At 36.2% G+C, this 14,076-nt stretch overlaps 1 protein-coding gene across 3 annotated transcripts in view; it reads left to right on the top strand.

Annotated features, from left to right (window-relative positions):
• Nucleotides 1–14,076, top strand: part of LOC127841776 (leucine-rich repeat-containing protein 27-like) — a 48,314-nt gene that overhangs the window by 17,313 nt on the left and 16,925 nt on the right. For all 3 annotated transcript variants that reach the window (XM_052370844.1, XM_052370842.1, XM_052370843.1), the window contains 6 exons: nt 382–450; nt 8,436–8,594; nt 9,787–9,875; nt 11,146–11,228; nt 11,570–11,646; nt 12,052–12,178. In XM_052370844.1, coding sequence (XP_052226804.1) covers nt 382–450; nt 8,436–8,594; nt 9,787–9,875; nt 11,146–11,228; nt 11,570–11,646; nt 12,052–12,178 — 604 coding nt within the window. The remainder of the gene's footprint in view (nt 1–381; nt 451–8,435; nt 8,595–9,786; nt 9,876–11,145; nt 11,229–11,569; nt 11,647–12,051; nt 12,179–14,076) is intronic.

Below are 14,076 nucleotides of genomic sequence, written 5' to 3'. Positions count from 1 at the left end.
TTCACAGGCAACAATTCATTGCGATAGACTTTAATTCACAGGCAACAAGTCATTGCGTTAGACTGTAAATCACCGGCAACAATTCATTGCGATAGACTGTAATTCACAGGCAACAATTCATTGCCATATACTGTAATTCACAGGCAACAATTCATTGCGACAGACTGTAATTCACAGGCAACAATTCATTGCGATAGACTGTAATTCACAGGCAACAATTTATTGCGATAGACTGTAATTCACAGGCAACAATTCATTGCGATAGACTGTAATTCACAGGCAACAATTAATTGCGATAGACTGTTATTCACAGGCAACAATTTATTGCGATAGACTGTAATTCACAGGCAACAATTCATTGCGATAGACTGTAATTTTCAGACGGGAGCAAAAGGTTAGGAAATCTAGTTCTAAGCCAATCAGCCAGAGTGGCTCAGTGGAAACAATACGGTAATCCTTGTTGAACTTGATTGACCTTAGGTGACCTTTGGTGACCCTGAGTGACCTTTCAGTTCTGCAGCAGCATTGCTACTTGATCGGACCTTCTGATGAAGTTTAACAAGTCGATTAATATTGTTTTTGATAGGTGATGATCAATTAAGGTTACTTTATCCACGTGAGAAAGATATTTCAATGTCAATTGTATTTATTTGTTAAAAATTTGCAATAACTTATAATAAAGTGAGCCAACTTTTATTAAGTAAAGTAATTTCACCTCCTAAAACACTTCATCCTCTATTTAATTCATCAACAGAATAAATTTCCAGTAAAAAAACATAATATGCAGTGCCAATAAAAAAAAAGTTTAGGGTTTTTTAACTCTTTCTACTAAATTAATTATCCCCAAAGTAATCAGGAAATCAAACATGTTCACTCCTTAGATTTGGGTCATGCTATGTGAAAAAGGGGTTAAGTGGATGTGCATAAAGTGCATGTCGTCCCAGATTAGCTTGTGAAGTCCGCACAAGCTAATCTGGGATGACACTTTCCGCCTAAACTTGATTTTTGCTAAGAAGAGACTTTCTGTAAACGAAAAATACCATAAAAGCGGAAAGTTTTTTGTCCCTGATTATAGCCTGTGCAGACTGCATGCTCAGGCTAATCTGGGATGACACTTTACGCACATTCATTAAAGCCTCTTTTCACAGGGCACCGTTGATTTAAAATAATTCTTCAATGCTTGTCAGAAGGTCCTTATTGCAATAGGCTGCCATTTCTTGGGCATGTTCTAGGAGGGTGTTAACGCATGACTTTTGCCGTTCTTTCTGTTTGCAATGATGTTTTCTTTGCTGAGTTCTAAACTTTCTGAAATGGGAAAATGATTTTCCATAAGATATTTAAAGTTCAATTTTTAATAGATTTCATTTGTGCTTTTATTATGAAAGATGTTCATGTCTTTATTTGTATACAGCTGTTAACAGTTTGTTAGGAATTTTTATATTCAAAGTTGTTTACCTTCATGTTTTTTTTTGTGTTCACTATTGTTATACTTCAAGTATCGGGTAATAGCAGCTTTTCTATCATCTTTTATCAAAAAAACAATTAACAAATTTCATTGATTTTAATCTCTCATTATAATTGTTAAATGCCTCTTTTAAATGTGTTATATTTTTAGCTCACCTGAGCGATAGCTCGGGGTGAGCTATTGTGATCACTCAGCGTCCGGCGTCCGTCCGTCCGTCTGTAAACAATTTGTAAACATTTCTTCTACTAAACCATTGAGCCAATTTCAACTAAATTTCATGTGGAGCATTCCTAGGTCATGGGACAAAAGAATTGTTAAAAAAAATTTGATCGCATAACCAAGATGGCCGCCATGACCATATATGGTAAAAACCTTAAAAAATCTTCTTGTCAGAAACCGCTCATCAGATTTTCAAAAAATTTCACAGGAATGACCTTTGAAGGCTCCCCTGAAAAAGTTGTTCAAAGATATTTGATTCGTCAAAAAACATGGCCGCAGGAGCTCGTTGAACTTTGCATGTTTATTCGTTTTTGCCTATTTTGTGAAAACTTTCATTTGAATGATAATTTAAGAATGCATACGCGGCCAACAGGGCACACTCTGAACAATATTACTGAAGCAACTGGTCTGTAATCCTAAATCTATAACTATCAGTCCAATGAAACATCATTGTTTTAGTAAAATACAGTGAATCAGTAAAAATATTATCAGAATATGAGATTTTTGTATATTTTGTATGTTAAATATTGTGTTAATGTTTAATTTTGTTAATTAATATAAATATAAGCAGGACAGGGGAGGTAATACACTAAAGGGGAAACAAATGCAATAAGTTTAAATTTATTGTTACAGATTTGCCTCCCTTGTTAGCTCACCTGAGCGATAGCTCGGGGTGAGCTATTGTGATCACTCAGCGTCCGGCGTCCGTCCGTCCGTCTGTAAACAATTTGTAAACATCTTCTTCTACTAAACCATTGAGCCAATTTCAACTAAATTTCATGTGGAGCATCCCTAGGTCATGGGACAAAAGAATTGTTAAAAAAAATTTGATCACATAACCAAGATGGCCGCCATGACCATATATGGTAAAAACCTTAAAAAATCTTCTTGTCAGAAACCGCTCATCAGATTTTCAAAAAAATTCACAGGGATGACCTTTGAAGGCTCCCCTGAAAAAGTTGTTCCAAGAAATTTGATTCGTCAAAAAACATGGCCGCAGGAGCTCGTTGAACTTTGCATGTTTATTCGTTTTTGCCTATTTTGTGAAAACTTTCAAAAATCTTCCACATTTTTTGTCCGATCCTTTCCAAATTTGCACAGTGTCTTTATATCAATGAGGACACGAACCCTACAAAAAAATGAGCATTATTGGTCCATGAAGTACAGAATTACCTCCCCTTGAATTGAGAAAATGGTGTTTATGCAATAAAGTCCAAATTTTTCATCCAATTCTTTCCAAACTTGTAAGGATTTAGCATGGTTCAAACAAGGGAAACTACTACGGTTTATGCATGTTCTTTTTATTACAGATTTGCCTCCCTTTAATAATTCAAAATCTCATTTTACAGCAGAGATTCCAAATCTGACCTGTAAATGAGCCCCATATTTACTGCCAGTGCTAGGTTACCTTTTCCCATTTGATCATTCTGAAGTATTGGTCTTGTAATGCTGCTACTGCTTCTGCTACTGCTACTACTACTACTACTACTACTACTACTACTACTACTACTACTACTACTACTACTACTACTACTACTACTACTACTACTACTACTACTTCTTCTACTACTACTACTACTACTACTACTACTACTTCTACTACTACTACTACTACTACTACTACTACTACTACTACTACTACTACTACTACTACTACTACTACTACCAGAGCTCCAGATAAGGTTTTGTGAAATTCTTAAATTACTACCAGATTTTCAAAAAGAATTCTTAACTCTGAAATTTTATTCTTAACGTTACTACTAAGTTTTGGAAAATAATTCTTATTTTCTCTAAATGACCTAAAAATAAACATTAATGGTTATTTTCATGCAAAAAAAATCAAAATAAACATGCTAGCAACTTTATTTATACGAGTTCAACAGTGTCTTTTCAGTATTATACAATTTTATTTTTCAAATACCTTCATATGCCCAAACTGTGCTTAGATTGCTTTTTTTTATACATATTTCACAATTAAAACGGGTCTCCCCTTCAATCTTCTCAACGATTAGCCACGAGACTTGTCCCCTTCCATTCGTTTAATTTTTTTTTTGTGTTTAAGTTTTGACCCGTCGTGTTGCGTTTTTGTTAAGCTTTTCCGACTGTGTCGGCAACTGAACATACAACATCGTATAAGATCTTTTCTATAATGTCTTTCTAAACATTTAACTTCGGCTCACTTTGCGTACAATATGTTAAAATCGTGTTTTTAGACGCTTTGCAGTTTTTTAGGACGCTCTCTAGGCGCCGCCATTGTTTTGTTGACAGATAGACTGTATACGCCGCTTTTATTGGAAAAAATGCGCTTTGTTAAACAAACCCAATAACCATTCTATATAAGCACCGCAAAGATCTTCAATACGCAAAAGAACTCAATAAAAATCGATACGAACCGATGTAAAAATAATATTCGTAACTTGATTTTGTAATTCTTAATGGTACGACAAGATTTTAAAATAAATACGTAACGGACTTGAAAATAATTCGTAAATACGAAAATACGACTCTTATCTGGAGCTCTGTACTACTACTACTACTACTTCTACTACTACTACTAGTACTACTACTACTAGTACTACTACTACTACTACTACTACTACTACTACTACTACTACAACTACTATTACTACTACTACTACTACTACTACTACTACTACTACTACTACTACTACTACTACTACTACTACACCACCACCACCATTCACAGTGACAAAAAACGTATTCACACAATGGCTGCTACTACAACTTATAGCCCATATAGGGGGGCATGCATGTTTTACAAACAGCCCTTGTTTCTATGGGATTTTAACCACAACTGTTCATGTTTATCTCCGACACATATTTTTAGGTCACCTGTCATGAAGTGACACGGTGAGCTTATGTGATCGTGTGATGTCCGGCGCCCGTTGTGCTTGCCTGCGTGTGTCCGTGCGTCCGTCCGTCAACAATTTGTTTGTGTTGACAGTAGAGGTCACAGTTTGCATCCAATCTTGATGAAATTTGGTCAAAATGTTTATCTTGATGAAATCCGGTTTGGGATTGTATTTGGGTCATCTGGGGTCAAAAACAAGGTCACTAGGTCAAATAATAGAACAACCTTCTGTAGACAATAGAGGTCACAGTTTTCATCCAATCTTTATGAAATTTGGTCAGAATGTTTATCTTGATGACATCTGGGTTGGGATTTTATTTGGGTCATCTGGGGTCAAAAACTAGGTCACTAGGTCAAATAATAGAAAAACCTTGTGTAGACATTAGAGATCACAGTTTTCATCCAACCTTTATGAAATTTGGTCAGAATTCTTGATGAAATCTGGGTGGGATTGTATTTGGGTCATCTGGGGTAAAAATCTAGGTCAAATAAATAGAAAAACCATGTGTTGACAATAGAGGTCACAGTTTTCATCCAATATTTATGAACTGTGGTCAGAATGTTTATCTTGATGAAATCTGGATTGGGATTGTATTTGGGTCATCTAGAGTCAGGAACTAGGTCACTAGGTGAAATCATAGAAAAACATTGTGTAGACAATAGAGGTCATAGTTTTCATCTGATCTTAATGAGTCAGGTGAGCGATTCAGGGACATCATGGCCCTCTTGTAATATATTTAAATTTTACCAAATGTAAGGCTAACGGCATTTTTGTAATGCATACTACTACTACTACTACTACTACTACTACTACTACTACTACTACTACTACTACTGCTACTACTGCTGCTGATGCTGCCGCTGCAGCTGCTGCTGCTGCTGCTGCTACTACTACTACTACTACTTCTACGACGCAATTACACGATCGACGACGGGAAGACGACGACGACTAGACGACGACGACGGAGCGTCGACGGCGACGACGACGACGACGTACGACGACTGAGGACGACTACGACGACGGCGACGACTGCGCGACGACTACTACGGACGACGTACTACTACGTATCGACTGACGACGTACGACTGAGACGACTCTACGACTATAGACTACGGACAACTACTACGTCTACTACTGCTGCGACCTTACTACGACTCTGACGACTTACGACTACTACTACTACTACTACTACTACTACTACTACTACTACTACTACTACTACTACTACTACTACTACTACTACTACTACTACTACTACTACTACTACTACTATTTCTTCTGCTACCACCACCACCACCTACTACTACTACTACTCTATTATTACTACTACTACTACTACTACTACTACTACTACTACTACTACTACTACTACTACTACTACTACTACTACTACTACTACTATTTCTTCTGCCACCACCACCACCACCACCATCACCACCACCACCACCACCACCACCATTCACAGTGACAAAAAACGTATTCACACAATAGCTGCTACTACAACTTATAGCCCATATAGGGGGGCATGCATGTTTTACAAACAGCCCTTGTTATTTTGAACTCCACCTTCCCAGAATAGTTTAGTTCCTTTGGGTCTCAGGTGAGCGCCTTAGGGCCCATGGCCCTCTTGTTTATTCTTTGCTTCGTCTGAACTTAAGGGAAGGGTCGTTTGAAAATGGACTTAATGCCATACATTGTGTATGTAGCAAGAATAGCACCAGACTAGGTATCGAGGTTTCATTATAGTGAACAGGGTAACTCCTGACTAGACTGCGCTGATGTGTAGGCTGATTTGGAGCTACACTGGCGGCATATGGTAGCTCACATTTGGAATATTTCCCATTTTCACATGACACAGCTCTTATAAGTTTCTGCGCATATACTTTATGCTTAAATAGAAGTACTCTTAATTTTGATCAAAGTTATTTTATCAGACTTCTCTTTGCCCTTTCCTTGTAGCTCTATTTAGACATGTACTCTAGAGAAGATCAATGTAAGACCTTACTGAAGTTCTTTGTGATTATTTGTAATCTTAAAGCAAAATATGTTTTATTTGAAGTCATTGTTAATTATTTGTAATAATAAAGCAAATTATTTATTATTTTTATGTTATTGGTAAAAATGTGTTATCCTTTTGCAAATAATTTAGTTTTCTCAAAATTTCAATGGAACAAAAGAGCAGGCTTTCATTTCCTTATTCTCATTATTTTATCTAACCCATTTTCATCAATTATTACAATAATCTTGACTAAAAACAATTAACTGGAATCCTCAGTTGCTCATTCTGTTCAAGCAGCTTTTCATAGTTGCCATTCAATAATCATCATTTGCTGTTTTCAAGCAAGAATTTTTAACCCTTTGCATGCTGGGAAATTTGTCGTCTGCCAAAAAAGTCGTCTGCTGAATTTCTTAAATTAGCATTTTCTTCGATTTTTTTTCAAAGAATACTATCCGAATAGCAAACAGTTTGGATCCTGATGAGACGCCACGTTCTGTGGCGTCTCATCTGGATCCAAACTGTTTGCAAAGGCCTTTAAAATTCGGTTCCTGCACTGAAAGGGTTAAATCAAGTTTTAAAATCCCTTCATGTGCCATTCTATTTCTTAGAATTGTTTTATTATTGTTTTATTGATAAAATTCCCAGAAAAAGTACTGGAGTCTATTTCTTTGAATTGTTTTGTTGATAAAATTCCCAGAAAAGAACTGGTTCTTCCCAGGAAACGGACTAGACAGTGTCCATACATGCCTATAATAGGTCTTCCTGTAATAGTCAGCAATTGACTGTAGGGAGACAAGGTAGAAGTAGAAGTAGAAAACAATATGCTAGCGTTGAGATTTCCACTTAATGAATCCTTTATAACACTTAATGGTACACTCATAGTGTGTGAAAAGTTATTACCATAAAAAAGTATTTGTTCCTCCTGCATGTTTCTTTGTGAGTTTTTACCTTAATGTGATGTTATTATGATCCCAAATTGCATGTTTTGTCCTGTTGAGAAGTGTAGTTGACCCATATCATGCCTTATGCCATTGCGGTAAGCCTGATCCCAGACCAGCCTGCACAGCCTGTGCAATTGCTAAGGCTGGTTTAGAGCTATGCTGGCTGCATATGACATAAATTAAGACCCTTTTTTGCATGACGAATTTCAATTTCCTATTATTGTCCAAACAATATCGCAAAGTTGCCTTCAGAATCCCTTAAGCATAGTTTGACCCATCAAGCATTTTTACCAGCCCAAAGAAACTCTAAATGTATGTTATTTCCCATAGTGATACGGAGCCCCAGTCTTGTTTTATTTCCCATAAGAACCCCAGTCTTGTTTTATTCCCTTAAGGAACCACAGTTTTGTTTTATTTTCCATAAGGAACCCAAGTCTTGTATCATTTCCCATAAGGAACCCCAGTCTTGTTTGATTTCCCATAAGGAACCCCAGTCTTGTTTGATTTCCCATAAGGAACCCCAGTCTTGATTTATTTTCTATAAGGAATCCTATTCTTGTTTTATTTCCTGTAAGTTAACCCTGTCTTGTTTTTTCCCCCATAAGAACCACAGTCTTGTTGTATTTCCCATCAGGAACCACAGTCTTGTTTTATTTCCCATAAGGAACTCAAGTCTTGTTTTATTTCCCATAAGGAACCCCAGTTTTGTTTTATTCCCCATTAGGAACCCTAGTCTTGTTTTATTTCCCATAAGAAAACCCAGTCATGTTTTTTTTCCCATAAGGAGCCCCAGTCTTGTTTTATTTCCCATAAGAAACCCATCATGCTCTATTTTCCCATAAGGAAACCCAGTCTTATTTTATTTCTCATAAAGAACGCCTGCTATCTCCTGCCATGGGAATTCTTAATAGTTCATTGATTATTAATTTCCCCTGCAGGAAGCCCCACTCTGCCACAAGTGTTCTAGACTGGAAGGTGAATCCCTACCCAGAGCCCCCATCGGCTGACTATGTGAGCCTGCGCGCCCGAGAGGAACGGCAGATGGCGAAGGAGCGGGAATTCAAAGAGAAAACGGATATCATACTTCAGAGACGCAAGTATGTGTCACTCCCATTTAACTCATATTCCTTAATGAAATCATGGTTAGGTTGACTTACACACTCTATTTTCATACGTCAACACATAACTAAATTGCAATCACACGTAAACTTTTTCCAGACAGTTTTACACACTTGAAATACTACTCTAATGTTATGAACTGGCATTTACAACTCAAATGTTAATCTGTGCTTTGAAATAATGGTTTATTATAATGTTTAATCAAACTCTGCATTTTCGTTTGTCAACACATAACTAATTATAATCACGCACAAATTTTTTCCAGATACAAAAAGTTTCACACACTTGACTTGCTCCTCTCTAATGTAGAAACTCGCTTCAAAACTCAATTGTTAACCCTTTGCATGCTGGGAAATTTGTCGTCTGCTAAATTGTCGTCTGCTGAAGTTCTAAAATTAGCATTTTCTTCGATTTTTTTTCAAAGAATACTATCAGAATAGCAAACAGTTTGGATCTTGATGAGACGCCACGTTCTGTGGCATCTCATCTGGATCCAAACTGTTTGCAAAGGCCTTTAAAATTCGGTTCCCGCACTGAAAGGGTTAATCTGTGATTTAGTATTCTGATTGCATTTAAAATTGACATGTACACTAGAAATCTCGTGAAAAGTGTGACACGAAAATGATATTTTTTAAATCCATATGAAGTTATGTAATTACTATCTGAAGGTTGTAAGAACTAATTAGCGGTCATGTGATGAACAATAATAAATGTAAGTGTTACATATTCTGACATAATTTATTTGGAAGATTTCCCTCTAAATATCCCAAGAAAACAAAAAAAATTTAAATTTTTTTTTAATGGGCCGCATTAAACATATCGAAGGCAGTTTCCACAATCAGATTCTTTATCCTCAAAATAGATGCATAATAGAAACTATTACATTAGATGTGAAAGACAACAAAGAAAAGTGATTTGACTGTTAACTTTTTGCACCTCGAAATGACTGCCTCGTGATCACTTAACACAGATGAAAATGTCTTGCGGAGTGAAATATACATGTAGTATCTAGAGTGACTGCTATACGCATCTGACCACCAAGTCAGGTTGGAGCCCAGAATGCAGTTATTCTGACAAGATTTAAAAGGTTTTCGACAGAACGTATTATGTTCATTAAACCCTAATATCATCTTTGACTGAAATGAACAAATATCCTCTCTATGCATTCAGAGATGAGGAACTGCTGAAAGGCTGGCGAATGGAGACAAAGCGATTGCAGCAGAAGAGATACTTTGAGAGCCTGCGCAATGGAACCAAAGGTTTGTGACAGGCTAAATTATAACTTTGAAAAATTAGGTCTTTAGGATGAACAATCCGAAACTAGGTCAAATTAAGTTAATCTGTTGGTGCATTTAGCAGAAGAGATGCCTTTAGAGTCTTCACAATGGAACCTGATGTTTGTGCCATATGCACTCATAACTTTGAAAAAACAAGGTCACTAGGTCAAATAAGGTAAAATTAGGTAAAATTAAGTGAAACTATTTGGTGCATATAGCAGAAGAGATACCTTAAGAACAGCAATATAAAACTAAGTCTCTAGATCAAATAAAATGAAACTGTGTCAAAGAAAGAGAAATTATTTGCACATACAGCAGAAAAGTCTTCACAATCAGACAAAGATTTGTCATGATTGCATTGGTAACCTAGAAAAACTAGGTCACTTGGTCAAATAAGGTAAAAGTAGGTGTAATTTAAATGAAACTATTGGCACATATAGCATAAAATATACATTGAAAGCCTGAGTAATGGAGCCAAAGATTTGTGACAAGTGAACTAATAATCTAGAAAAACTAGGTCACTACGTCTAATGAGGAGAAATTTGGTCAAATGAAGTGCAAATATTGGCGCTTATTATATTATCAGCAAAGATAATTTTAGTGCCTGAGAAATGGAACCATACTTTTTTTGCCTCTGAACGAAGTCTTTAGATTCAACAAGATGTTGAAGAGCCTTGATTGAACCAAGGATTTGTTGCATCGAAGATTTCAAAGAAAAAACACCCCAAACAGATGTGTAAAAGCCATCATTATTGAACCAATAGCTTTGTGGCTTTTAAGATGACTGATATGCAGAGAAATATTAGGTGACTAGGTCATGTAAGGTAAAGCTAGTGGTGTTTTATAGCCTTAAAAGATTATCCACAATGAAAATAAATTATTTTTTCACAGATTTCATGGAAAAGATTAGGCTGTCAATGTCAAAGAATGAAATAATTTGATTCTGCACCGAAAGCATGCACAACTCTGAAATCTTCATAACAAAACAAAAAATGCCCATGGATATACATTTCTGATTGAATGAACATGGGTCAAATTATCATTACACATGGCGGTCAGTGGTATTCCTCACTAATTTGACAATTTCGAAGCTGGGTCACAAGGTCAAATAATGTGAAAAGCTGGATTTTTTTATTCGAAGACGTGTTTATCATGGACAAAATAATTTAAATAAGTTATATCACACAGGTGGTGTTATTGCAGTGATCTGACAGTTTAATGTGAATTTATTGCATGTTTTTGTCTGTGACAGACTTCCTTGACCCTGTTGAAGGAGCGCCCTTTGACATTGACAGAGACTACATCAAGATTCCAACCAATGAGGAAAGAATTAAGGTAGCACCTTTTGGAATGTGTATACATACTGCAATAGCTGCAATATTGCCCGTGCCGATTATAGTTCATAAATGATCAATCTAAATACAGACTCATTTAATTGAAGAACATGTTTTATGAGTAAAATTAGTGTATTTCTTATGTTTAATCTTGTATAGTAATGTGAGAAATAAAGAACTTGGCTTGAAAATGTGAGAACTATGGAACTTGACTTGAAAATGTGAGAACTAAGGAACTTGGCTTGAAAAAATGTGAAAACTAAGGAACTTGGCTTGAACATTTAAGAACTAAGGAATTTGGCTTGAAAATGTGTGAACAAAGGAGCTTGGCTTCGTTTTCAGCAAGATGTGAAGTCGGCTCATGAGAAAATACGCCGTGCTGTGTCACCGGCAACAAGACAACGCATTGAGGAGGAAAAGTAAGTAAAACTACTGAAACATTTATATTAGTCAGCATGAAATTAATGTTTTTAAAAAAGAAAACAGTTTGTGGACTGTTGTGGATTTTTGATTTTGGGAGAAATAATGAGGAATTTGCCTTGGTCATTTTTCCATTTGTTTGTGTTAAATTTGTGGATCGGTCAACACACAAAATCAAGGTCAATTAATGTCCGACTAATATAAATGTTTGCAGTATTACTTGAGCAATGATAATGACCACAACCACAATTTATGACCTATTAATTAAGGTTTCCACTGTATAAACCAGTCAAGCTAGAAAGTCGTCCAGGCTGCATAGGCTTATCTGGGACAACATTTTACTCTCATGCATTAAGCCCCGTTTTCCCAGAGTAAGGCTCGATTGAATTGGAACCTCATTCCAGGGCTCAGAGAATTCTGCAGCTGGAGAAGCGAATCAAGACTCACACAAGTCAGATGCACGACAGACGCAAGGCGCCCAAGGGCACGCCTCAGGAGGAAATGGAGGCCGCGCGCAAGGAGCTTGAAGTGGTAAGACGTCTGCTGCCCCAGGGAAATCTGTTGTTATTATGGCACCGTCTGCTCTGTGCAAAACCATGCTAAAGGGACACTAGGTTTAACCTATTTATTTGAGCTCAATTACGTGGTAAGCTTAAAGCTTATTGAAATGATCTCGAGTCCATTTTCTGGGGAGAACCAGTTTTTGGTATCTTTGAGGGAGATTAACAAAGTGGGGATCGAACCCTTTACCTCCGGGTTTCTATGCGGACATCATACCCACAACTTCTTTGCAGTGTCATATAATGCTTAACAGTGTTGGTTTTTTGTTCAGATTCGAGGCGTTTATACGGCCCCATTTCCAATGGAAAAAAGTATATATTTATTCCAAATGGGACCTCAAAATTCTCAGTTGAACAAAAACAAAAACTATTTTTTTAAATTTTATTCAAAACACTGTGATTTTTCCGAATCCCCATTCCTAAAATGATGAAAAAGACTGGCTTAAGGGATGTTAGTGTTCAAAGCTGGCATAATGGATATGATGTACTCTGTCCAATCAGGATGTATCTGGTTACATCCAAACTCAAGATTTCCAAAGACACTAAGTACTGGTTCAATCACGGAAACTGACTCAAGTTTCTCAATAGGCTTTAGGCTCTCTCTATGCAGTCAGGCTTACATACAACAGTTTAAAATACATTTGTGTAATAAAATTATGGTAAAATAAGGTTTCATAATTGTGTATAAGTGAGTTCAATATGTTACTATGACAACTGATGAAAAAAAAAAGATCAGATGCAACCATGGTAGATCTTGTGATCCAAGTTATATTATGAGATCTGCAAATAAATAACATACAATATAATTGTAATACAGTTATTGCATTATTATAAGACACGTATATTATAGTCTGATCTTTTGATGGTAACTGCATATTCTCAATAATTAAAGGCGTACTCTTATGACAATTAAACAAAACGTGTAGTGTTCAGTAAAATGTAGTTTCGAAGATTAATGTCTCTTTAAGTATCATGGTTTTGCACTGAGTGGCTGAGGTATGGAAGTTACTGGCATGACTTCAATTCGACAAAATGAAAAATTAGAAAAGAAAAAAAAGGAATCAGGGATTTTTTTGGCCCCATTCACAGTTTATATGTATCCATATAAATATCACTGTAAGATTCATTTTGAAAAGCATATGACTTAATGTGGGGGATTGGGGGGAAAAACACTAAATTAGAGGCATTTCTATAATTAAAAACGTCTTAGCGTGTATAGCAAAGCATTTGATTCACGTTTAGAACAAAGTAGAATGTATATATGAAATTAGGCTTTTATTTTCCCACATTTAACATAAAAATTTTCATATGGAAGGTCCCTTCCCCCGAGCGTGAAAAAACAAACACTTAAGAGTAATATGATTCATGGAATATCTAATACTTCATATTTTTATGCTGAGAGTTACTTGCAGGCTGTTCTGGTTTTATGATTTTTGCAAATACTAGCCATTTTCACTTTGCCTCTGTGTTGCAAAGGGTTAACCCGTCCTGCTCAAAAGCAACATAAAAATGGACTTATGCAACCAGCATAAAACTAGAACAGCCGCTAACTCACAGTCTGTTCAGGTTCAATGCGTTTTTCCGATTTTCCATTATCTCAGGGTTGGAAATGAAGCCTTAAAAAAAATCTAGTAAGAAAGGTCATTAATTTAACTTGATTTTCTTAGGGACTACATACACATAAAAGTTTATATCTGAGTTGTAAAGTGTTAAGACAGTTTATAATTGCCTGATCCACATTGGTACCCAGTCTTGTAGCAAATTAATAGGTTATTGTGCTGAAGTCTGTTCATTATTCTTGAGTCCATGACAAGGATGACCCTGGTTTAGATTATCATGCCAGTAACTTCTACATGGGTTGTCACAGTT

The sequence above is a fragment of the Dreissena polymorpha genome, chromosome 8, assembly GCF_020536995.1.
Source record: "Dreissena polymorpha isolate Duluth1 chromosome 8, UMN_Dpol_1.0, whole genome shotgun sequence".
Lineage (NCBI taxonomy): Eukaryota > Metazoa > Mollusca > Bivalvia > Myida > Dreissenidae > Dreissena > Dreissena polymorpha.
Note: the sequence above shows the minus strand (reverse complement) of the source record. Positions and strands in the feature narration are given on the sequence as shown.